General features: G+C 36.9%; 1 protein-coding gene and 1 non-coding gene across 7 annotated transcripts in view; one reads left to right on the top strand and one right to left on the bottom strand.

Annotated features, from left to right (window-relative positions):
* Window positions 1–26,812, bottom strand: part of LCLAT1 (lysocardiolipin acyltransferase 1) — a 184,643-nt gene that overhangs the window by 111,827 nt on the left and 46,004 nt on the right. For 4 of the 6 annotated variants that reach the window (XM_065928948.1, XM_065928950.1, XM_065928949.1 and 1 more), the window contains one exon: window positions 337–505. The exons of 1 other annotated variant lie outside the window; for it this stretch is intronic. In XM_065928948.1, coding sequence (XP_065785020.1) covers window positions 337–505 — 169 coding nt within the window. Of the gene's footprint in view, window positions 1–336; window positions 506–16,691; window positions 16,713–26,812 lie in introns of those variants that run through there. One more of the 6 variants, XM_065928952.1, reaches the window with a different exon arrangement.
* On the top strand, window positions 15,889–15,961 carry TRNAE-UUC (transfer RNA glutamic acid (anticodon UUC)). Its single transcript has one exon. It is a non-coding gene; the product is annotated as a tRNA-Glu (tRNA).

The following is a 26,812-nucleotide window of genomic DNA, read 5'->3' as shown; positions in this document are numbered from 1 at the left end:
AAAAATAAAATGCAATATAAAACTAACAATGTAAAAATTCTTTAGTCTGCATCTTCAGATTTATTCATTTTACTAAAGCACACCTCACTAAAGGAAAATAAATTCGTGAGGAATATGGAAGAAACTGTTTGAGAATATAGTCCTTAAATAGATATTCTATTTCAAACACATTATTTCATTTCCTAGCATTTAAAGATGAAAAAACAAAAACTAATGTGCCTCTTATGTAATAGAAACGTTTCTCATAATATTTGACTAAATCTGACTCACAAAATACAAATCAATAGGATAGGCTACTTTGGTACACTCTCTTTCTCTGTTATATGTGTAACTTACCACAGGTAGCGTGAGCCAGGTTGCCACAATCCGGTTGTTGATCCAGCGATACCAAGATGGGCTTATAAACATTAAAGGTAAAAAGGGACCCAGCATGAAAATGCTTCCAAAAAAGCTTCCCCAAAACAGAGTGAGTATAAAGTATATCCCTCTCCATGACACCATGATTCTGAAAGACACACAAAAAAAATCAATATATTTTATTACTACAACTGCCCAAATTCAAATTCATTTAATGATCTTTAATTACAGGGCTACATAACAGGCTCTGATAAAGAATATGAGTTTGAATGCCCTCTTACATGTCCTACAGGTGTAACAAGTTATCAGTACATTAGAAATGGATGCTCTCCAGAAAAACAGACCTATGGATCAATGAATAAAGAGCAGAAATAAACCCACACAGCTACAGCCAATTAATCTTTGACAGGAATTCCCTAGTGCTCCGGTGGTTAGAAATCTGTACCTCTATTGCAGGGGGCACAGGTTGGATCCCTGGTTGGAAAACTAAGATTCCGCATGCTGTGTGGCAAGGCCAAAGGGGGAAACAAAAAAAAGAGCCTTTGACAAAGGAGGCAAGGATATGTATAATGGAGAAAAGCTAGTCTCTTCACCAAGTGGTATTGTGAAAACTAGACAGCCACATGTTAATTGATGAATTTAGAACATACCCTTAACACCATACACAAAAACAAACTCAAAATGACTTACATATTAAGACACGACACCATAAAACTCTAAGAAGAGAACACAAGCAATACATTCTATAACTTAGCAATGTCTTCTTAGGTCAATCAATCTCCCATGGCAAAAGCAAAATAAAATAGGAACCAATCAAATTCACAAGTTTTTGCACCACAAAGGAAAGCATAAACAAAATGAAAAAACCTACAAAATGGGAGAAAATATTCGCCAACAATGTGACTGACAAGGCCTTCATTACCAAAGTGTACAAACAGCTCATACAACTCAGTAACAAAAACACAACCCAATTTAAAAAATGGGCTGAAGACTTAAATAAACATTTCTCCAAAGAAGGCATACAGATGCTCAAAAGGCACATGAAAAGATGCTCAACACTGCTAATTATTAGAGAAACACAAATCAAAACTACAGTGAGGTACCACCTCACACCAGTCAGAATGGCCATCATCAAAAAGTCGACAAGTAACAAATGCTGGAGAGGGTATAGAGGAAAGGGAACCTTCCTACAGTGTTGGTGGGAATGTAAACTGGTGCAGGTATTATAGAAAACAATATGAAGCCCCCCTGCGCCCTTTTTTGGCAGGTGACACTGCTCAGTATATGGGATCTTAGTGCCCAACCAAAGATCGAACCTGTGTCCCCTGCGTTTCAAGCACAGAGTCTTAACCACTGGACCACCAAGGAAGTCCCTGGCGGTTCCTTAAAAACAAAAGCACTACCATATGATCCAGCAATCCCACTCCTGGGCATATATCCATAATCCAAAAGGACACTATTAGTGGCTATTTGCAATAGCCAAGACATGGAAGCAACTTAAATGTCCACTGATAGATAAAAGATGTGGTATACATACACAATGGACTACGACTCGGCTCTAAAAAAATGAAAAGGCCATTTGCAGCAACATGAATGCAACTAGAGATTATAATATTAAGTAAATCAGAACGAGAAAGACAGACACTGGTAAGCTATCACTTGTACATGGGATCTAAAACATGACACGAATGAACTTGTGAAACAGAAGCAGACTTAAGTCATAGGAAACTAACATGGTTACCAATGGGGAAAGGAGGTGAAGGAGGGAAATGGCAGGAGGCAGCAGTACAACAAGGTAAACAACATCACAGCAGATCCTGGACCAACTGAGCTATTAGGGAAGACCAACTGTATACAGCACAGGGAATTATATTCTGTATCCTGTTCATATTCTGTGTAAGCCATAATGGAAAAGACTATGGAAAAATGTCTCCGTGTGTATGTATACATGTATGTATATGTATAACTGAATCATTTTGTTGTTCAGCAGAAACTAACACAACATAGTGTATCAACTATACTTCCATGAAAAAAGGAAATAGATACACTCAAAGAGTAAATGTCTGACCGCTCCTCCCCAAAAAAACCTGTTTTAAAAGTCTTGGGTTTTGTTTTTTTTTTCCCCTGGCTATTAGTCTTAAAATAAAACTATATATTTTCTTTTCCAAGATGTTATCCAACACAAAATCTTAAAATATTCCATAGGTTTTTTTTTTTTTGTTAATCTCTTACTATAAAAAGTAGACTAAATGGACTAAGAACTGCAGAACAGCTTCCTGAGGGTGACTATGCTTAAAAGTGATGGCAATTTTATAGAGTGCACTAAATATTTTTTTAGTCTAGAAATATTAATTCTTTACATTAGAACCTAAAAGTAGTATCTTTGGGCAACTGGTCTTTATGAGCTGAAAGGTTAAGTAGAAGTCAGATTCCTCAATCACTTGCCTCAATTATTTGCCAGAGGATTACTTTTTAGGGTCCTCATATCCAGATGAATATAATATTGATGTTTTAAAACGAAGTGTTGCAAGCACAGTCTAAAATGAATAATCAAATGTTTGATTTTACAACCTAAACTCTGTTAGAGCAAAAATATGGTTTGCTTCAGGATAATAAAACTGTTGGAAACATTAAAACCATGAAAACAATAATGGCCTTAAAATGCATATATTTAAAAAAGCATTTCAGCAATCAAGACCTTTGAATATTTGAAAAGAACTGCAACAGGAAAAAAAAATTCAAATGTCATGGTGCTTTAAAAAATGGCAGTCAGACAAAACAGGTCAAATCCCTTAATGTTGAAATCAAGTTTACCTGTGTATTTGGTATATTTTAAAAATCTCTACCAATACCTGACAGTGTTATACACAAAATCCTTCAAAGTACAAACAGAACAAATATCTGCTAAGAACTGGATTTCTGCTAAATTCCAGATCGGAACTTCTAAGAACAACACTGAGGGAATGAGGGCAAAGAACACTGGAAAAACAGCAGCCAAACATTTGCTCACACAGGGCCCAGGATGCTCTGTAAAGTCCTATAGTAAACCCTTGGTTTTGCTTTCACTGAGGCTCAGTTCCTCCTCTTTGCATTAACCAGAGGCAGCTTCTCTCTAGTCTAACTTAAAGCGTTTAAAACTAATAATATCAATAAAAATGAGCTTCTAAATTCAATATTTTCAACCCCTACTTCCTTTCATAGCCCCTGTCCCAAATACATCCCCGCAATGTTGCTACTTGATTTGAAAAGCCTCTTGTAACTACTTTTTAATTTGTTTCTGCCATTAGCTAGCTAGCTTCTGTTTAGACACTCACCCCTAAACTCCCTGAAGGGCTATACTTCACATTACATCCACATGTCCACGTCTAAGGATCTGACATGCTTCTTCCTCACTTACTGAATTATTTTTCATTTGATGTCATAAAAAGGAAAAAAAATCATTAAAAGAGCTTAGATATCATCTAAGAGAATCTTCTCAATTTACAGTGATGAAGCTGAGAACCAGAAGAGTTAAGAGATGCTGTCAATATGAATATTACTCAGACCAAGTCTAACCTAAATTTACTTTTTCATTCTAGTCCTAACCTCTACTTCTTCCCTAACCTCTCAAATCTTTGTTCAGTGATCTGATAAACATGCAAAGAGATTCCCACAGTGTGTCAGGCACTATGCCAGTCATTTGGGGATACAACAGTGAACACCACAGATAAACCAAGCTCTCACAAATCGAACGGTCTTTCCAACTCCTCCTTATGATACCTGCATTTAATCAAGCCCCATTTTATCTCTTCTTCCAAGTCTCAAGGCTTTGCTAGAAAACTTGGTTAAGAATTATGCTAGCTACACATCTATTTAAAGCAACTAAAATAAAAATTTTTTTAAGTGGCAAAACCAAGTGCTGGTAAGAATGCAGAGCAATCAAGAACTCACATTGCAGGTGGGAATGCAAAATGGCATGGCCACTCTGGAAAACAGCTTCTCAGTTTCTTAAAATATTTACATTTACCATATAGCCCAGCAATCCCACTACTGAGTATACAGGACAGGCTGAAAACTTATGTTGATACACAAACCTGTACACAGTTGTTTATAGCAGCATTCTTCTTCATAATTGCAGAAGACCAGACACAACCTTCATGTCAGCCTGGGAGTATGTGGATGCACACACTTAATATATCTATAGAAAAGAATACTCCTCAGCAATGATAAGACATGTACTGATACATGCAACATCTGGGGTTAACCTCAAATGAATTATGTTGAGTGAAGGAAGCCAGGCTCAAAAGGAATGATTTCTTATTAACTATATCATTTAGTTTATAGGACACTCTGGAAAACGCAAAACTATAAGTAAGGAAACAGATCAATGGTGATCAAAGGTCAGGGATAGGGAGTGAGGAAACTGTTCTGCTTCCTGATTGCAGTGATGATTACTAAACTACACATTTGTTGAAGCTCACAGAACATATTTTTACTGATCTTTATTGTATGTAGGATAAGAACTAAGTTAAAAAGAATAAGAACTAAGTTAAAAGGAATGTGCTATGTAAGATAAAATCTGATAGAATATTCATTAAGCTTTTATGATCTGGAGAATTCTGTATGTTTGGATTATTTCAATTATAATCATATCTGAACTATGCCAAGCTTTTGGAATATGCCAGGCATTGTTTCATGTATTTTAACTGTGTGAACCTATTTAATATAGTGATCCCATGGTATAGATATTTTCATTACCCCACACTTTATATATAAGTATACTGAGGCACAGAGTGGTTAAATAACATGCTCAAGATTATACAACTAGTAAATGGTGGAGCTGGGATTTGAATCTGGGTAATTTGGGGTCAGAGTCCATGCTCAGCCTAATAAACACTTTGCTCTTTTCAAGCAGATGCCGCTTTTGTAATTAAACACACACAGACTTGATTCAGTATATAAAATCAAGATGTTACAAATCTAAACCAAATTTTTAATGTATCATGCAAAATTATTCTGAAAGTTAGAGAAGTTTACAGTGACTTAGTCAACGAAATTTAATGCCTTTCTTACTTTGATATTCCCAGTACTTAACATATAGCATACAAGAACTTGGGGAGAGCTGAATATGGGGGTTGCCAGCTTCTGCTGGAAGAAAATCTGGTTTTTAACTGATAAATGAATCACCTAATCTTTTAAAATCCTTCAAAATAAAGCCCACATCACTGAAAAGCCACCACAAACACCACAATTTACTATTTTCTGTGTATTCTTTGTATAATACTGATAGCATTCTCAAAAAATAAAAGCCATTTGGAAAAGAAATAACCATAGTTTTAAAATGGCATATCCATTTTATTGCCGAATACAGATATACAGAACTAAACTGAAGATCTTCTAGAATACCTATGCCCACATCAGTGTAATCCAGAAGCATTTCCCCTTAAGACAACTGTCCTTTCAATGAGTTAGTAAGATCTCTTACCCCACTAACTTCCTAGCTCATAAACTAATTCTAATCCTTGTCCTTGTCTAACCGTTTGTGGTTCCAATGACTACAATGCCAAGCAAAGGCAGGAACCAAAACACAGACCACCTGGACTTCTTATTCGGTTGCATATATTATTCCTGGAGTATGACGATGTGGGAGCGCACTCCCTGACAAGGATTAGTGGACTCTATTAGGGATACTTATACTTCCTTACTCAGGAAAGAAAGATGCTTTACTTCACGAAATTTGTTTAGTTTTTAAATTCCCATTAACAATACAAGTATTAACAAGCACTGCTTTCATAGTCTAGGAGGGAAGCTATGTGTGTTAAGAAATGATTATAATTTGGTGTGAGATAGGCAATGGGTGTTAAGGCTAGACCAAAATAGGCAAGATGAACTCTGCTAAAAGGGGTTAAAGAAGGCATCAGATTCTTAGAGGATGGGAGACTGGGGAGGGGAGAGATTATTTCATACAGTAAAACAAAACATGTAGAGTCAGAAATTTGAAACAGCATGCCTTAAATAAGGAACTGTAACTCATAGATATCAATGAGGTATAGCGTATACATTGGAGAGTTGCAAGAAATCAAGAAAACATAGTTCCTAGAGACAAAGGGCACACAACCAGGCCCGGATGGCCAAGAATACCACCCTGAGCACGTCACTGTGGGTGGGGAAAAAACCTTAGGTGTGTTTTAGGATAAATATTAAAAGTGACATGGAGCAGGTAAGCCTGGACTCAATAAATAAAATCAATTTGCACTCTGATTAAAAGTCATTAAGAGCAAAGAGCTTCTCTGCTCTCTAAAACAGCGCATGGGACTGACAACAAAAATGCAGCATTGATAGATGGTGGTAACAGAGAGGTATGTGAGCCAGGAGCACCTGATCCAGTTCCACCTCTCAACAGCCTGATAATCATGACCACCTACTTAACCAGGAAGGATTGGAAAAGGTTAGGTTTCATTCTAACCCCAAAGAAAGGCAATGCCAAAGAATGCTCAAACTACTGTACAACTGCACTCATCTCACATGCTAGTAAAGTAATGCTCAAAATTCTCCAAGCCAGGCTTTAACAGTTCGTGAACCATAAACTTCCAGATGTTCAAGCTGGATTTAGAAAAGGCAGAGGAACCAGAGATCAAATTGTCAACATTCGTTGGATCATCAAAAAAGCAAGAGAGTTCCAGAAAAATATCTACTTCTGCTTTATTGGCTATGCCAAAGCCATTGACTGTGTGGACCACAACAAACTCTGGAAAATTCTTAAAGAGATGGGAATACCAGACCACCTGACCTGTCTCGTGAGAAATCTGTATGCAGGTCAGGAAGCAACAGTCACAACTGGACATGGAACAATGGACTGGTTGCAAAGAGGGAAAGGAGTACGTCAAGGCTGTATATTGTCACCCTGCTTATTTAACTTATATGCAGAGAACATTATGTGAAATGCCAGGCTGGATGAAGCACAAGCTGGAATCAAGATTGCGGGGAGTATCAATAACCTCAGATATGCAGATAACACCACCCTTATGGCAGAAAGTGAAGAACTAAAGAGCCTCTTGATGAAAGTGAAAGAGGAGAGTGGAAAGTTGGCTTATAGCTCAACATTCAGAAAACTAAGATCATGGCATCTGGTCCCATCACTTCATGGCAAACAGATGGGGAAACAGTGGAAACAGTGACAGACTTTATTTTCTTGGACTCCAAAATCACTGCAGATGGTGACTGCAGCCATGAAATTAAAAGACGCTTGCTCCCTGGAAGAAAAGTTGACCAACCTAGACAGCATATTAAAAAGCAAAGATATTGCTTTGCCAACAAAGGTCCATCTAGTCAAAGCTATGGTTTTTCCATATGTATGGATGTGAGAGTTGGACTATAAAGAAAGCTGAGCACTGAAGAATTGGTGCTTTTGTACTGTGGTGTTGGAAAAGACTCTTGAGAGTCCCTTGGATGGTAAGGAGATCCAACCAGTCCATCCTAAAAGAAATCAGTCCTGAACATTCATTGGAAGGACAGATGCTGAAGCTGAAACTCCAGTACTCTGGCCACCTGATGCCAGAACTGACTCATTGGAAAAGATCCTGATGCTGGGAAAGACTGAAGGTGAGAGAAGGGGACGACAAAGGATGAGATGGTTGGATGGCATTACCAACTCAATGGACATGAGTTTGAGTAACAACTCCGGGAGTTGGCGATGGACAGGGAGGCCTGGCGTGCTGCAGTCCATGGGGTCGCAAAGAGCCGGACACAACCGAGCGACTTTCACTTATAAAGACTTTGCTATAAAACTTGATAATGCCAATGTGCCCTGAAATAGGCAGTTTACAAAACAGTCTCATCCAATTCAAATACTTCAAAATAAGATATTAATTATATCAGTGGTTATTTACAGGTGAGGAAATATGGGACTTTGTTCTCTTAATGAAAAGTCCCTAACACTGTTTATACTGAGAGGGGATCTATTACCAGGGGCATGTCTGCAAAATGTAGTGAAGAATTCAGAACAGGGACCAGTAGGATGGAAAGACCAAAAAGTAAATACTGAGTATTTAAAGTAAAATGAAGAGTTACAAATATTGTTTAAACCTTTGTCTCCTCTGGAGAAGATAAAACAAGAGTTTCTGGGCTGGGGGATACAGAGCTGAGGGCAGTCACTGTTCTAAGAACAGTGGGATTAGGTAACCATATACCTACTGAATTGTGAATATTGAGACCCCATAGAGTCTTCCCTCACTGAGTTCTCAGATGACTGCAACAAGACTTTAGTTCTAGTCCAGTGCACGCCAATAAAACTTTCTGCAGTGATGCTGATGTTCAGTAGCTGTGCTGTCCAACATGGCAGCCATTAGCTAAATGTGGCTACTGAGCACTTGAAATGTGGTTAGCTCAACAGGGAAACTGAATTATGAATTCAATGGTATTTAAATTTAAACAGGCACATGTGGCTACTGTACAGCTCTATGTAGACTTACAGGAACAAACTTCTGGTAAGATGAAGACCATGAGGCAAGATGGAACTATAGAAACACCCCGCTAATAAAAAGTCGACCTATTAACTACTGTGATGCCCAAAGTTCATATAACCCACACCGATGTGCAAGCTTCTAGTTGGCTTTTTAAGTCCCTTGGTTTTCATTCTGAGTAGCTTATGAGACATCTGGGGAAAGACTTTAACATGACATTACATACAAAAACAAGAAGAAAGTATACTTGAAAAAAACAAACTATTTAGGAAGGCAAAAAAACGACCTTTAACATTTCCAAAAAGAGAAGAAATACTGTCTCTGGTAGTCAACAATAATATGTTCTTGTGGGGGAAAATATTTAAGTAAAATGAAAAACAGAAACATTCAGAAAATAAGAGAGCAATTGGAAGTTTAAAACATGGCAAATGTTTAGTAAAAACATCAGCAAAAATGAAAACTCAACAGAAGAGTTAGAAAATAAACCTGAAGAAATCCTCCCAAAAGTCAAGCAGAAAGAATATTAGAGGACCAAGACAAGGGCCATAGGCAAATTACATAAACTCCGAAAAGAAAGCAGTGAGAAACTGGAGGAAATCAGCAACAAAATAACAAAAACCTCCCCAGAACAGGAGAACATGACATTCCACATTAACAGAGCCTACTGAAAGCTAGGATTATGGAAAAGAGCAAACACTCGCTTCGGCACATGGCTGTAACTTTCAGATTAGAGGAGACAACAGACATTCTACAAAATCTCTGGAGGAGATGAAAATGCGTCAAAAAGGATCAAAAATTAGATTGGCTTTGGACTCAGCAGCAATACCAAAAGCAAGATGAAAACAGAACCACCCCTACAAAATTCTCAAGAAAATGATTCCATTCAAGTCACTCTATCAATCAAATATAAGGACAGTAAAAACAAGGTCTCAAAGTTACCGCCCATAAAATCTCTTTTCCAAGAAGCTATTGGAAAAATGGACTCTGCTAAAACAAAAGAGTAAACAAGACTGAGAGAGACTTGAAACACAGAAACGAGATCCAACTTATGTGAAAACCTCTAAGGTAATCATGAAGGGAGATCCCAGGGTAACAGTCATGCATAAGACAGAGAAAATATCCAATCTAAACAAACCAGGGGTGGTGGGGGTGACTCAAGAAAAAGACGCTGTATCACCCAAATCCTTGCTGCTAAACAGAAGAGAATGCCCAGGTAAACCCAGCACAGGTTCTAATCTGTACTTGGCTTCTTGAACAGGTGCTGGTAAAATTCCTGTTCTCTCTTTCACACCCAGCTGCCAGATCAGCTGATGATACTCACTTTATCTATCGTAAGTACTCTGCTCTGACCCACTCCTGAGAGATGGAGGGAGGGCGTGGTGAATTTAGAACCACAAAATGTATTCCTGCTGGACAGTTAACACTTGCAGTCCTGACTGTGCTGAGCCCTCCCACTGCAGTTTTCCAGGACTTACTTATGCAGGAACTTGCCTACTGTCTTCCCCTTAAAAAGGATCGATCTGGTGAGCCTTCTGGGAAGCTAAGGTCTGACTATCACCCGCTGACTCTGTACCTCTAGGAGCCTTCATCTAACTGTGGCAGTGTTTGATGGCAGCGTTTAACAGATTATGTTTATCTCTCAAGTTCTAAAAAAAAAAAAAAAATATATATATATATATAGTCCAGGAATACATACATAGGTAAACTTTTAAAGTAAAAGAACAACTAACAGAAAAGGATAATAGCTTTCTTAAGTATGGTGGCTATTTATATGTTCACCAGCAATGACTTTTAGAATATACTATCAAGGGCAATTTTTGCCAGTCTGCACACACTCCATATACCATACACTATTCTAATTACATAGTACATTAGCAAGAGTAACAAAAACTTTTAGTGACTACCATCTTTGGTGGAAACAGGGAAAGAACACAGCTTTCACTTGTTTATTTATGTATTTCTATATTACTCTAATTTTATAAAGAATAAACATATTAATTTATAGTTAAAGATATTTTAATTATAAAACTGTTTAAGAACACATTATTTCAAGTTAGAATGATGTTATAATCCCTAATCAAATACTCTGCCAGAAAGAGTAATCCTTGGGAATCAGCTGAAACAAATATATGGGAGAAGTTTAAAATTTTTCTAAGACTACTCCAAAATAAATACGCAACATGCCGATCCTGATTCACGTGACAAAATCAAATACATAAAGTGAGAGTATAAACACTAATATCAATCACTGCATATATATAGTATACAATAAGAGTTAAGATCACTTTGCAATGAAAATAGTTTTAACAGACAGCTAAAACAATCATAGCCTGATGATTGAAATTATTCCACAACCTGAAAGAAGTTAACACTGTTCATTATTTAAATAATTTAAGCACATGCTCTTTACGCTCTACTCCTGTAAGCTAGATGAATACTTCACAACCAAGCACCATCACACTGATTTAGTTTTCTCACAAACTAAGTGAAATGTTTATGAGCTGACTGATTTCTTTTAAACCTATTAATACATTTTAAAATCCCTAGGTACATGCTAGTTTGGATGACCTGATTCTGAGGAACATTTATTTATTTTTTGGAATTTAGTAACAGACACATCTGCCTTGCCTGATGAAATAATGAGCTTCCTTATTCCCAAGTGACAATTATATTTGTTTCCAAGTCTCAAAAGCCAGAGGCTCAAAAGTAAATTTAACACCCAATTCTGGAAACAAAAATTATGGTAATGATTTTTTCTCCTCTTACAATCTTGTATTTTTATTCTTATTGGCATTACTTCATATGTCTTTTACTATAAATCACTTTAAATTCTTTTAGGAAACAGACTATCAATTAAAAATAATTTTAAACAATGTCACCTATAAAGAACCTTACTCAGTTTCACATATTTTACTAGTTAAAAGACAGAAGTTAAAACCGTTGCTTATCAATTAAATGCTTATAAGGCAACCAGGGGAAGCTGGAAAGGATGATGTTCAAAGTTGCAGCAGGTCCCTTTACCTGTTTGGGAAAACAATGACAACAGGAAAGGGACAAACTATACATATACAGTTTCATTCTTCCTGAAGCAGCACAAGAGAATAATACTCTCCCAGACACAAAAAGAAGATAAAAGGTTAAGCAACAGTCTCGGTTCAGAGCACTAAGAAGAAATAAAACTGGTTTGCAAATTCTGACCAAACACAGAAAGACAGCTGATGAGCAGAATAGGATCACACCATAACTCTGAGCCAAACGGAAGCAAGAACTTTCAGCCATCAACCGGAGCTGAGTAAACACCTCTGTTAACGCCCTGGTTGGGGGGAGTCCACTCTTGAGTCCTTAGACCTGTATAAGGGCATTGGGGGTTATACAAAATGACACAACTTATCTTTTGAAGTTTAGTGAGAGAAGAAATTATCTCTATAAATATAAAGATTTCTACAGTGATAACAATTTTTTACTTAAAACATATTCAAAAGCTAAGAAAGAAGCAAAGAGTATGTATTGTATGATTCTATTCACCTAACAATGAAAAGCATAGAAACTAACTTATAATATTAAAAGTAAGGATAGCAGCTATCCTGGAAGTGCAGAGCAGGGTTAGTTACTGAAAGGGGCACAGGGAGGCTTCAAGGGCTTTGCCAATGCTGTTTCTTAATTGGGTGCTGGTTACACATGGTGTATTTGCTTACAGAACAGACTTTGGGACTCTGTGGGAGAAGGCGAGGGTGGGATGTTCTGAGAGAATAGCATTGAAACAAGTATACTATCAAGGGTGAAACAGACCACCAGCCCAGGTTGGATGCATGAGACAAGTACTCAGGGCTGGAGCACTGGTTAAGACCCAGAGGGATGGGATGGGAAGGAGGCGGGAGGGGGGATCGGGATGGGGAACACATGTAAATCCATGGCTGATTCATGTCAATGTATGGCAAAAACCACTACAATATTGTAAAGTGATTAGCCTCCAACTAATAAAAATAAATGGAAAAAAAAAAAAAGAAAATTCACTGAGCTGTATACTTGTGGTTTATACACTTTCCTATATGTATATTTCCATAATATTTACCCCCAAAGTTATCATTTAAACTGGATAATGAGTTTGAGTAAACTCTGGGAATTGGTGATGGACAGGGAGGCCTGGCGTGCCGCAGTCCATGGGGTCGCAAAGAGTCAGGCATGACTGAGCAACTGAACTAAAGTGAATCCAATTCAACACATGCAATTTATAGGAAAAACAAATGGTCAAGTCAACAAAGTTCAACCTATTTATAGAAAATGCAAAAGTTAAAATAACAAACACCATTCCTTCTCAAAGACTGAGAAAAAGGCCTGTGTCTTGACTTTGATATTCTGAAACTCATTTGGGAGGATCTTTGCCCTCACAGTTGGAGAGGAATATAAACTTTAGAGGGAAAATAGATAAGCAGTTATTAGAATTTTCAGTCCCTACCATCATAATGCTTTCTCACTATCTACCCTTGAGAAATAATTTAGTTTTAGGTACAAAGATTTTCATTGTAGCATTGTCTATAACAACAGTAAAAATCAGAAATACAGCTGCCCACTGATGAGAGGAGGGTTAAATAAATTGTGGTGCGTGAAACGCTACCGGCAGCTGGAGAGAGACACAGGACAAGCTGTCCTTTCTAAGATAAACAGCTCTCCAAGAGGTACTGCTAAGTGAAAAAGAATATGGTACCATTTTTGGAAGGGGGGAACCACATTTCCTCCCCCCACCCACATAAAACGCTATGCTATCTGGCTTACATAAATATATGTAAATACACATAAATCAGTTCAGAGGGATACATGACAACGTCACTATGGCTGCTTCGGTGAAGATGGATGAGGTTGTGACTAAGGGTGGTCAAAAAGGAATAGGGCTTTCTATAATGTTTCAAAAAGAGAGCATTTCCACTTACATAGTAAAAGGGAAAAAAGGAAGGAACAAAGGGAGGGAGGAAAAGAGAAAGGAAAAAAGCAGCAACTTAGGCACAGTCAAAAAAAATCAGCTTGCTGGTAATGCCAGTTTTTCTGTGATGCCATAATCACAGTAAAAATCAGGAGGCAGAAATTTACTATTTGCCAAACTTTAATTTTTACAGACAAAAACCACTCAAAACATACACTGAGACATGAATGATTAAAGCATCCTAGGTAAACTAAAACTACACGGGCGCCCTCAAGGATCCTTGTCCTAACAAAGGTCACTCAAAACCATCGTTCAGTTTACTTTACAGCACTTTATTTCCATCAACCTGAAGTTTAAACTCATGTTTTGCTTCTTCCCTCAAGAGACACAGAGCTAGCCAGTAAAATGTATAATTAAAGTACTAAGTAATGGAGGTACACAGACTGTCAGAAAGCAAGCAAGTTTACTAAATCTTTTCTTATACACAAAATATAAGCCCATGAATATATACACATATGAGTGTCATAAGGATAAAATTCTAGCAGAAAACAGTTATTAAAGTTACCGAAAACAAAATGGAATGGAAATAAAAATAAACAAATGGGACCAAATTAAAAGCTTTTGTATAATGAAGGAAACTATAAGCGAGGTGAAAAGGTAGCCTTCAGAATGGGAGAAAATAATAGCAAATGAAGCAACTGACAAAGAATTAATCTCCAAAATACACAAGCAGCTCATGCAGCTCAATACCAGAAAAATAAACGACTCAATTAAAAAGTGGACCAAAGAACTAAACAGACATTTCTCCAAAGAAGACATACAGATGGCTAACAAACACATGAAAAGATGCTCAACATCACTCATTATCAAAGAAATGCAAATCAAAACCACAATGAGGTGCTCTCATGCCAGTCAGCATGGCTGCCATCCAAAAGTCTACAAACAATAAATGCTGGAGAGGGTGTGGAGAAAAGGGAACCCTCTTACACTGTTGGTGGGAATACAAACTAGTACAGCCACCATGGAGAACAGTGTGGATTCCTTAAAAAACTGGAAAGAGAACTGTCATACAAACCAGCAATCCCACTGCTGGGCATACACACTGAGGAAACCAGAACTGAAAGAGACACGTGCACCCCAATGTTCATCACAGCACTGTTTATAATAGCCAGGACATGGAAGCAACCTAGATGTCCATCGGCAGATGAATGGATAAGGAAGTTGTGGTACATATACACAATGGAATATTACTCAGCTATATAAAAAAGAATGTATTTGAGTCAGTTCTGATGAGGTGGATGAAACTGGAGCCTAAATATACAGAGTAAAGTAAGTCATAAAGAGAAACATCAATATAGTATATTAACGCATATATATGGAATTTAGAAAGACGGAAACGACAACCCTGTATGCAAAAGAGACACGGAAGTAAAGAACAGACTTTTGGACTATGTGGGAGAAGGCAAGGGTGGGACGATTTGAGAGAATAGCATTGAAACATGTATATTACCATATGCAAAACAGATGACCAGTGCAAGATGGATGCATGAAGCAGGGCACTCGAAGCTGGTGCTCTAGGACAACCCAGAGGGATGGGGTGGGGTGGGAGAGGGGTTTGGGGGTTCAGGATGGGGGGACACATGTACACCCGTGACTGATGCATGTAGATGTATGGCAGAAACCACTACACTACTGTAATTAGCCTCTAATTAAAATAAAGCAATTAGTTTAAAGAAAATTTATCAAAAACAGAATGTTCATTTCTGAATATACCATGTCTACTTTACTCAAAGCATACTCTTCAAAAGAAAAGGTTAAAATATCTATCTAAATTTACCAAGTTATTTTTCATCATTTCATTTACACAGAGAATATGACCAATTAGAGTCATTCTACAGTCACTGAAAACTCATGATACTTGCACTATCAAACACTAACCAGCCTCAGGCAAGGTATTAAAGACTATTCTTTGTTACTGTTAACAAAAGTCTTTGCCCTTCTACGGCAGATCATCTAGGTGGAGAGGAAGAACAAAACTGAAAAAGATGGGAAGAAGGCAATACAACAAAGTATATATTAAATGCCAAATTCATGAAAAATCAGTATATGTGACAAGCAGTGTGTAAGATTTAAAGTCCAGAACTAGAATTAAGACCACCGAGCTTTGGGAGTTCCCTGGTGGTCCAGTGATTAGGACTTGGTACTTTCACTGCCATGGGCCCAGGTTCAATCCCTGGTCAGGGAACTAAGATCCCACAAGACACATGGGTTGGCCAAAAAAAGAAAATGGTAGATTAAAAAAAAAAAACAAAGATCACCAAGCTTTAAACCTCTTTTGGTTTCACAAATGATTCTCTAATCACACCAGTGAAGAAAGTAAAAAGCAGAAAAGTTTAGGGACCTGACTGTGCTCACAGTGGCAAAATCAGTGATGAAGGTACTAAGTGAAGACCTCCCATCTCAGTCAGCAGCTCAGTGTCCTTTCCCTTGGAAAGGGATCCTAAAGGTCTAAGGCAATCAACTAAAACATGCAGAATGAATCAGAATGCAAACAAGACCTGGGCATGGAGGAAGAACAGTACCCTGTCAAGCTAGGACACAAAAGATAGGCAAGAGGCCGATTTACTACTTTATGATTCTTTATGATGTTATTCTTTATGATGCACACTGCATGGGGGCTTGTTAGTCATAAGGAAGTTTTTCCAAAGTCTCAGGATTTCTGTTGGGTTTTGTTTCTTTGAAATTGTTTCAAACAATATGAATTATTAACAGCAAGTATTTTTTAAAAATGAAAATGTCACCAATTTTTTTCTGCATAAATGGCATGCACACTTACTATATTATAACAATTTCCTGTTATTACACAAGGTTTCCTTATAAGATGTAAAAGTTTAAACCACACACACCCACACTAAGTGGAACATTACTAGATAAAATCATGAAAGACAGGTTGGTATAACTATTATATTTCTTACCTGTTATTCACGAGAGTTTTTTCCCCGTTCAAATTACTGACATGATTCTCATCCCAGCAATTCTATGTCCAGACAAAAACATATATAGGAATGCTCATAGCAGCACAATTCATAATAGTCAGAGTGGAAACAACCCAATCTTCTTCATTTGATAAGTGGTATAGATATCAGTTATCATTCAACAAACAAAGGAACAAAGTACTTGATACATGCTACAACACAGATGGACTTTGAAAACTCATGCTAGGGGAAAAAAGCTAGTCACAAAAGTCCACATATTCTATGATTTCATTTATGTATATCCAGAGTAGGCAAATCTACAGAGACAGAAAGTAGATTAGTGGTTTTCTAGGGATGCAGGTTCAATCCCTGAGTTGGGAAGATACCTTGAAGAAGGAAATGGCAACCCACTTCAGGATTGTTGCTTGGAGAATTCCATGGAAAGAGGAGCCTGGTGGGCTATGGTCCACAGAATCACAATGAGTTGGGCACGACTGATGCAACTTAGCACTAGTGACTAGGGCTCAAGGGAAGTGGAGGAGGTGACTGCTAATGAGTATAAAGTTTGTTTGAGGGTAAAAAAGTCTTCTAACATCAAATAGTGGTGGTCTAAAAGCTACTGCTTGTATATTTTAAATGGCTGAATTGTATGGCAGGTGAATTACATCTCAAAATAAAAGCTAATTAGCTGGGAGATTACCAAGACATGAATAACTCTATAATCAAATCTACCCTGGAAATCATGAATGCTGAAGGAAAAGAGAAATGATAACTGACATCTCAGAAATTAGAAACAAGAGGATGCTCTTGCCTTCTGAGATGACTCACATTTGGTCTGTGGAGTGTGTTTCTCTCAAAATAAATCTACTTCTTACCTATCAAACAGACAAAAAAAGAAATTAGAAACAAGAGCATATACAAATGGAGCCAGAGAACAAAGAGGACCAAAACATGGACAGAATGAAATCACAGAACAGAAAAAAAGGACCACAGAAAGACATCAAAATTTTACCAATGAGTGTCCCTGCATAGTGAGACTATGGTTGATTTTTTTCCCAAATTGTGGACAAACAGTATTATTTTTAAAGAATTTTTCAAAAGTCCCAACAACATTTATTTCAAAGGGAAAAATCAAGTGCCAGAATTTCTTATATTAAGAGACTGGACAGGGTGCATCACAAAGAAAATACTGAAGTTAGAGTTAACCACCAAGAGAGATATAAAGTGTGAACCATCCAATATTAAAGACACTGGTCCCATGTTCTCCATACATGAAAGAGCTGATATTCTGACATCAATAGTTTGTTTTTTTCCCCCCCTAATTACTGGTATTCACTGGAAGGCATAAAATACCACTGTTATAAGGGAACATCTACCAAGTGATTTGACTGGACAAGGAATAAAATGTTTTTCTTCCTGTTTCTTATTACAAAACAAGTTGATCATATTATTTCTAAAAGCTATAGTTAATATAGCTTTAATAAAAGACTTCCAAGTTTTGGATGTGGGGTTTCCCTGATGGCTCAGCCGGTAAAGAATCCACCTGTAATGCAGGAGACGTGGGTTTGGTCCCTGGGTCAGGAATATCCCCTGGAGAAGGAAATGGCAACCCACTCCAGTATTTTTGCCAGGAAAAATCCCATGGACAGAGGAGTCTGGTGGGCTACTGTCCAAGAGGTCACCAAGAGTCACACATCACTCAGTGACTAAACAACAACAAAAAAATCATTCACAGTATTTTTTTCTTGTAATAGATAAAAGGAAATAAAGAAAATATTCACAATCTATTCTTCACACAGCAAAGGGTAGTTTACCTATAGGTAGTTCACAGAATGTATTCAGGGCTCTATAGCTTTAGAGAAATACTTGAACTATAGCCTAAAATGGTCTTCTGTTACCAGGAATTCTGGAGACATTAACTCTCAAGAAACTATGCTATGTAATTTTCTTCCATGAAACACAAGTATCTGCAAAATGAAATAGAACCAAGGATAAATCATATACGGCCAGTATTCTCATTAAGAAGTCAAATAACCAACAAAGTGTGGTGGGAAAGGGTGGAAATAATACAGATCATAATTATTTTATTTTTATTTATTTGTAGTAAGTCTTGTCTTAAAAATATCTGAAATGTTGCTATTATTTAATACCTCATAATATGAATGAAATCAAATTTTTTTTATTCAAGGTTTATCTGACTGAAATCCACTAACTGCTTTTATTCATAAATACAGAATTCTGGGTCAGTCACAAACACACATAATTTTTGAGACAGAAGGGTAGGGCTATCCAGGACTTCTCACTCTCAGTCTATCTCCCTCAAGTTTACTCTGCCTCTCTTTCAGACACAGTTAAGAGACACAGAAGAGAGAAAAAGACAAAGTACTTTACATACAATATTCCTAATCTCACAACTCTGAAAAATGGGTAAAAGTACACCCATTCTACAGTTGGAGAAAGTGACCTCAAAAGCATCCAGATATTCCCAGACTATATAGCTGACAGGTCACAAAGCTAGATTTAAACTTGCATCCGTTTAACTCATAAGTCTGTGCTCTTTCCAATGAACTGTGTTACAGCTGCAAAGCACAAATGCCAGAAGAAAAGAAAGAGGAATCCATGGTCCGAGCCAAGAAAAACATCCAGAGTCTCCAAAATAGCATCAAGGTATTTACTGACGTGAACACCCTAAGTGAGCAGCACTGAATGGGGTTCTGAGAAGGATAGCTGACAACACGGTAAGACAAAGCAAAGCCAGGTTTAAATTAATGAGGCATAGCTGCCGAAAGTAAAGAAAGTATCACCAACGCATATTCAGGAAATCAACGATGAGAAATGAAATTACTGTACTTCAGCAAAAACATGAAGATATTCCAAAATACAAGAGGAAAAAAACATGAAGTCTAAAATACAAAGTCAGACAGCTACTGTAAAAGAGTAAATTATACTCTACCTAAAACAAAACTTTTTATAAAACAGTAAAATGTCTTTCAGATGTTTAACAGAATACCACAAAAGTATTAGTTCTTCATTTACTGATCTTTGATCTTGATTACTTGGAATCTATTTTATAAAAACATTCAATGTATAAGGCTAAAGTGAAAAGTATCAAATTTAATTAAGCTACAACAGAATTCTCTATAACTGGTAAAATTCAGGAGCAACAGTCTGAAAGTGATAGGGGATGATGCATCCTCCAAGAAATTAAACGGGATGAAAATAAAAAGGAACCCAAACTTGTGTGCTGGTGGTGTTTTATACTGGGCTCTACTCAAAGCACTTCTGGAAACACCAGAGTATCACAGAGGATTGAGACTGGAAGATAAACACAGCACTTCTCCGCTGAGAGTCAATATTACTATATTTTGGAAATAATACTTTTACCTTCAACACAAGCACATAAGGTAGACTAGAAAATTCTCATGAAACCTACAATTGAGCAAGGAAATAAAAATTCAAATCAGTAAAGAGTGATAGTGTAAAAAAAGCTCTGCAAGCATCTAACCAAGGGCTCTGTGTTCTTCTAGAAGGCTTCCTTGACATACAAGTAGTGGAGCTAAAAGAGAAAAATTTTGCTTTAAGTTTTTTGTTTGTGTGCTTACTGAGGGATGGAAGAGGAGGAGGTGGGGACTGAGCTGGTGAAGATAGTTGCTGGGGAGAGGACGAAGTGTGTGACATCCTGAAGGTAGGTATTCAGAAAACTAGGAAGCAAAGTCTGGCACCTACTGACTACCTAGAAGTGGCACCCTGGACTTGTGGCCCATTGGATTCCTTCAGAATCCAGGGCAGCTCCAGAAGCACTAAATAACAAGAGCAGCAAGGCAGATCTTCAAACCCAGAGTTCCTATCCAAACTCTACTGCTAACAACACTTGTATAATTCTGAGAAGTATACCAAGGCCCATCCAACATCCCCCTTCTGCTCTCTTATACCCACCCCTTACTTTCTTTACCCATGAAATGAGAAAACTCATGGTTTTCTATGGGGCAGCCCAACCCACAAGGACCATTTTAGAAATCTGTTGGGTTGTTCTTTGTCTTTGAGGTTTTGTCTTCTAGCATGGTGGTGGTGGTGATTTAGTTGCCAAGTCGTGTCCGACTCCTGCCGACCCCATGGACTGTAGCCCACCAGGCTCCTCTGTCCATAAGATTCTCCAGGTAAGAATACTGGAGTGGGTTGCCATTTCCCTCCCTCTTCAGCATACCTCATATTACATTTTCAATAATTTTCCTTTTATCTTTCCTTTATATTACACTTACAGAATTAAATTGATTTAATTAAGTGGGAAAATTTTTTCATTAACTGAATTTCACTTCTGGACACTAAAGAGTACTGCAAAATATTTATTACAAAAAGGGGGGTTGGGTTAGACAGAATTAAGAGTATTTGACTAGAAGATTTCAAAGGTTCTTTCTAGTCTTGTAATTTACTGATTTTATTAACCTGTTCAATGCTAATAATGAGACAAAACACACTGATAAAGAATGTAGATGATCTGTGGGTAAGGAAAAAAAACTCTAAATCTGCTTCTGTACTTGATTAAATAATTAAATTTGTTGAAAAACAATCATATCCCACTGCCTAGTGTTATATATCAGAATACTGTGTGCTTTACTTTTAAGAAAAAGTTTTAAATGGCCAGAAAAGTCATTATTATAAGTAGAAGCTTAGGGATACATGTTCGAAAGGCAGCCCTGAGGTTGGCAAAGATTGAGCCCATATGTCCCAATCATCAATTAAAGAAAAAAAAATCACCTTTTATGAAATGGGTATAATGTGATATGAACTCTGAAATATTAAGGTAAAATTAAACAGACTTGGTATTCTCCCCTCCAACACAAAACAGAAATTTATTGGTGATAAATCTCTGGGGAAAAAAAAATAAACTTATGAAAAATTATTAAAACAGAAAGTTGGTATTTTGAAGATCAACCTTCCCATTCTGAAGCTTTTGGAAGGATGGAGGGGTGGGTGAAAATCCAGATAACAAGCGGACACGATATTCTTTTACCAAGCTATTCCAAAGTTACTATAAACTGTATTATTTATAACTTTTTTTAAATTGGTAGAATGCCTACTATGGATCAGGGCACTTACACATATATGAATATACACACCTGTGTCTATGTGTAAACATGTATTTATATTTATAGATTTATTTTTTCAAATATATATATGCTTATATATATATATATATATCATCACATTTAATTACTGTAACAACCCTCAAGGTAGATACTATTTTCCACTCTTATGAGGAACATGAGGCTGCTCAGTCGTGTCCAATTCTTTGCAGTCCCATGGACTAGAGCCCACTAGGCTCTTCTGTCCATGGGATTTCCCAGGCAAGAAAACTGGAATGGGTTACCATTTCCTTTCCAGGGGACATGAAGTTAAAAAGACATTTAACAGAGACTTCCAGCAGTAAACGCCATGTAGAACAAAAAGTCTTTCCAAAATATGCCTAAAAGCCTCTGAGCAAGGAGAAAAAAGCTGCTAAACATTATGCAAAGTTGACCCTAAATTACAGTTAAGCTTCACCTGTCGACCTAATATTACATATGAAACTAATTTTCATTAAGTCCTGATACATGTTCTAAGCACTTTTGTATACATTCTTACTTGATATTCCTCATATTTTGTCATATTTGATAAGATATTTATCATTTGATAGCCTTCATTAATACATCCATAAAGGAAGAAATGAAAAACAGACCAGTGAGGGCCAGGTGAGGGTGTGACTATAAGGGGACAGATAGCACAAAGCAGTTTTGGGGGTGGTGGAACTATTGTGCTCCTGACTAAGGCGGGAGTTATACAAATCCATACATACATAAACAGTGATAGAGGAACACCAAAAAAAAAAAAAAAAAAAAAAAATCCATTTAGAAAAAAGTTTAACTGCATTTTGTAACAACATGATATAGAAAATGGATACAGAATATTTCTCCTAGATTTCATTTCCTTTCAATGCCACAGCCCAATTTCGCTTTCAGCTCATGAAATAACCTGGTAGAAACACTTTAGTGCTTTAACAGTTCAGATGTTTTTATGGAGATTCTAATTAAACCATTGCAAATTTATCTTTTTTTAACTGTCAATAAGTTCTTTCAGCATATCAACATTTTAAAAATTCAAGTTATTATACAACAAAGTCAGACTTTACAAAAATAAGTGCCTTCCAAATTTAAGTTCTATGAGTCTATTTAAATTAAGAAATAATTAGTCTCTACTCACAACCATTTCAAAATCAGAAAGGAAGGAGAGAAAATTTACTCAGTATTTACTTCCAAAATGGGCCAAACATCATTACTGCATTCTCTTTTAAACAATCTTATCTCATTAAACAATCTCCCACCGATGGGAGAGAGATAATTCTCCAGTTTTACAAAGAAAGAACACGGAGTTCAGCAGGTTAAACAATGCAGCCCATAGTTGCTGGATTAATGAGACAGCAGGGCCAAGATAAGCCAGAGCTTTAAAATATGAGCAAGTTTTAGTTTGCCTGGTAATAAGGGTATACATTAACTGTGGAAATTTACAATAAAAATGTGGAAATTTATAACCAAAATTAACCATAAGTGTAAAATACTGATTTGTCATCTCTAAAAACAGTCAAGTATTTGCTAGTGATATAAAATTCTTCCAGGAAGTCAGATGATGCTAACAAAAGCTAATTTTAAGCACTAGACTTAACTAGGAATCAAGAAAGCAAACCCTTCAGTGTTTCTTGTTACCAACAACTAAAGATATCTAGCATTTTAAGTCAAGAAAATAACTTATTAGGTGATGTCCATCACACAAGCAGTAAATCAAGGATAAAGTATCATATATCCAAAGTTTTTTTTTTCTCCCCTCAACTCCAAACTTCTTAAGGAATCCAAATTCCTACTACTGGAATTTAAGGTCTTCTACAAGTCCGACCCAAGTCTTTATCTTCCTAGCACTCTGTTTTAACCATGGCTGAATTCTTCCTGTTTCTTAAGCTCTACATGTCCCTCCCCATGCCTAAGGTTTTGTTCACATGCCCTCTTTACTCCACTCAAGGAAATCCAACATATCCTATAAGACCAGCTCAGTTCTTTCCTCTTCCTACAACCCTTCCCAAAGCTACTAGTTCAAAAGTTTCCTCCTTTTCTCAGAATCCCTATAATACCTATTTGTCCCTTCATGATGTACAGAGTTGTTACTGAACTGAACTAGTATTTCATTTTTTCATGTGTGTCTTAATTCTATAGGACAGGTATCTGTGACATCTATTCTTGTATCATCTACAGCATCTCACACCTTTTGGTAGGCAGAAAAATATTTTTAATTTTAGGTAACAACTAATTTAGAATTATACTTAAATATTTATGTAATACATGTGGTGTTAAGTATCTAACGTACACTCCACTTAGACACAGTATTATCGTTTTTCCTTCAGCATAAACACATTTAAAACATGTGTTATCTTTACTAAGGCTAATGCCTAAATGATAGCTCTCAGAAAGAGAAAACCCAAGGCCACATTTCTGTATTTTCTTTTGATCCCACTCATTTAAATTATAAAAAGTTTATTGATTATCATTTGGTCATATACATTTCTCCCCTGAAAGTCCAGGCAGAACTTTTATAATATACAAAATTCATGGACTATTACCACAAATACAGTTAATAGGCTAAGATTAAGGCACTAACAACCAGCCTTTTAAGAGGAAGCTAAACAAAAATTATTCACTCTTAGGAACTTTAAAATAAATTTATAAACAAAATAAAACTGCCAAACTTAAAAAAAAAATTCCATGGGTTATATTCATGCAAATACTACCATACTAAATCATAAGATTAAAAAATACAACAAATCACAAGGTCAAGTACTGGGCTGGCCTAAAAGGTCATTTGGGATTTTCACTCCATCTTATGGAAGACCCCAAATGAACCTTTTGGGGAACCTAATGGTTTAAAGAGGTGATAAAAAGAATGGTTAAGAGTATTGACTCTGAAGCCAAACTGTATAGACTTGAAGTAACTCTTGGTACTCACTATACTAAGAGGCCTTAGCTTAACCTTACTGCACCCTCTTCAGTACCTGCCTAATAGTGTTACTAGTATTAAGAGAGTTAATATATGTAAAGTGCTTAGACAAGTGCTTGGTATATAGTAAGAGTTCAATAAATATACTACTGACTTATACATGGTATAAATATATCTATTTGTTCAACTAATTTATTTCTTCAAACATATTCAAGTTATTATAACATATATTATTCACCCAAGGCCAAGCAGGAGATAACATTGATGCACTCAGATTTACCTGATAAGCATATTTTTCCCGCCTACTTCACTAGTTTCCTACCCATAGGAAAAATACCTTCTTTCTCTCACTTAAGACTCCCTATAATAGTACTATCCAACAGAAATACAAGGAGAGCCACATTTGTCATTTGAAATCTTCTAGCAAACACATTAAAAAATAAAGAAAAATAGATTAAATTAATTTTAATAGTTAACCTAATATAAACAAATATCATCTCAAAACGTGATCAAATTTAAACAGATTACTAATAAGATACTTTACATTCATTTTTTCACAATAAGTTTGTAAAATCTGCTGTGTATTTTAACCCTATGGCATATCACAACTAGACACAGGGCAACGCATGTAGTATATACTGCATACTGATGACTATAAGTAAGATTAAATCTATAGTAAAATCTTCATGCTTCAATTTATTCAAAAGAAGTACTTAGGCATTTTATCTGTGGATTCAAAATCCTAAGACTTCTCCAACAGCAAGCACTTTAAAGGTCTAATTTCTTAAAACTCTTTATTTTAGAGAGAAACTCAGAGAAATAATTCAGTGCTATGATTAGAGGTTCTCAGGGAGTCCTAGGCCTCTACAATGAAACTCACTTGTCCTTGATATCAGGCTTGTCCCTATTTAAACCAAAACCTGTGGTCAGACAGGTTGTGGGTTGGAATCCGAGCTCCGCCACTTAATTGTTAACTGCCAACTTGTAACTTCCTCAATTTCAAAAAGAGGGGTAATAGCAGTACCAAGTCAGGTCAATAGCAGATAGAGTTGTGAAAATCTGATGAGTTAATACATGGAAAGTGGTTGGAGCAGCAATTGGTGCATAGTATATACTGAGTAAATATTTGTTTTTATCATTGTTATTAACAGCAGGTTCCAGATTAAGATGCCCTTGTTTGAATCAAGATACAAATGCTTCATATGAAAGTTAAGAGCTCTCTTGGGCCAGGTCAAGGTCACAGTGCACTCCCCAACTCCTGTCTTACAAAGCCCTGCAGGCGAAATTAGCCCTTCCTCCTTGGCCACATGACACAGAGCTGGGTTCCTTCCCCACTGCATCTTCCCTGTGTGGTAAGAAGCTATGAGGCATGGCTGCTATCAAAAAGTCTACAAACAATAAATGCTGGAGAGGGTGTGGAGAAAAAGGAACCCTCTTACACTGTCAGTGGGAATACAAACTAGTACAGCCACTATGGAGAACAGTGTGGAGATTCCTTAAAAAACTGGAAATAGAACTGCCATATAACCCAGCAATCCCACTGCTAGGCATACACACCGAGGAAAGCAGAAATGAAAGAGACACGTGTACCCCAATGTTCATCGTAGCACTGTTTACAACAGCCAGGACATGGAAGCAACCTAGATGCCCATCAGCAGACGAATGGATAAGGAAGCTGTGGTACATATACACCATGGAATATTACTCAGCCATTAAAAAGAATGCATTTGAATCAGTTCTAATGAGGTGGATAAAACTGGAGCCTATTATACAAAGCAAAGTAAGTCAGAAAGAAAAACACCAATACAGTATATTAACACACATATATGGAATTTAGAAAGATAGTAATGATGACCCTATGTGTGAGACAGCGAAAGAGACACAGATATAAAGAACAGACTTTTGGACTCTCGGGAGAAGGTGAGGGTGGGATGATTTGAGAGAATAGCACTGAAACATGTATATTATCATATGTGAAATAGTTCACCAGTCCAGGTTTGATGCATGAGACAGGATGCTCAGGGCGGGTACACTGGGATGACCCTGAGGGATGGGATGGGGAGGGAGGTGGGAGGGAGGGTCAGGATGGGGAACACATGTACACC

The sequence above is a fragment of the Muntiacus reevesi genome, chromosome 3 (assembly GCF_963930625.1).
Source record: "Muntiacus reevesi chromosome 3, mMunRee1.1, whole genome shotgun sequence".
Lineage (NCBI taxonomy): Eukaryota > Metazoa > Chordata > Mammalia > Artiodactyla > Cervidae > Muntiacus > Muntiacus reevesi.
Note: the sequence above shows the minus strand (reverse complement) of the source record. Positions and strands in the feature narration are given on the sequence as shown.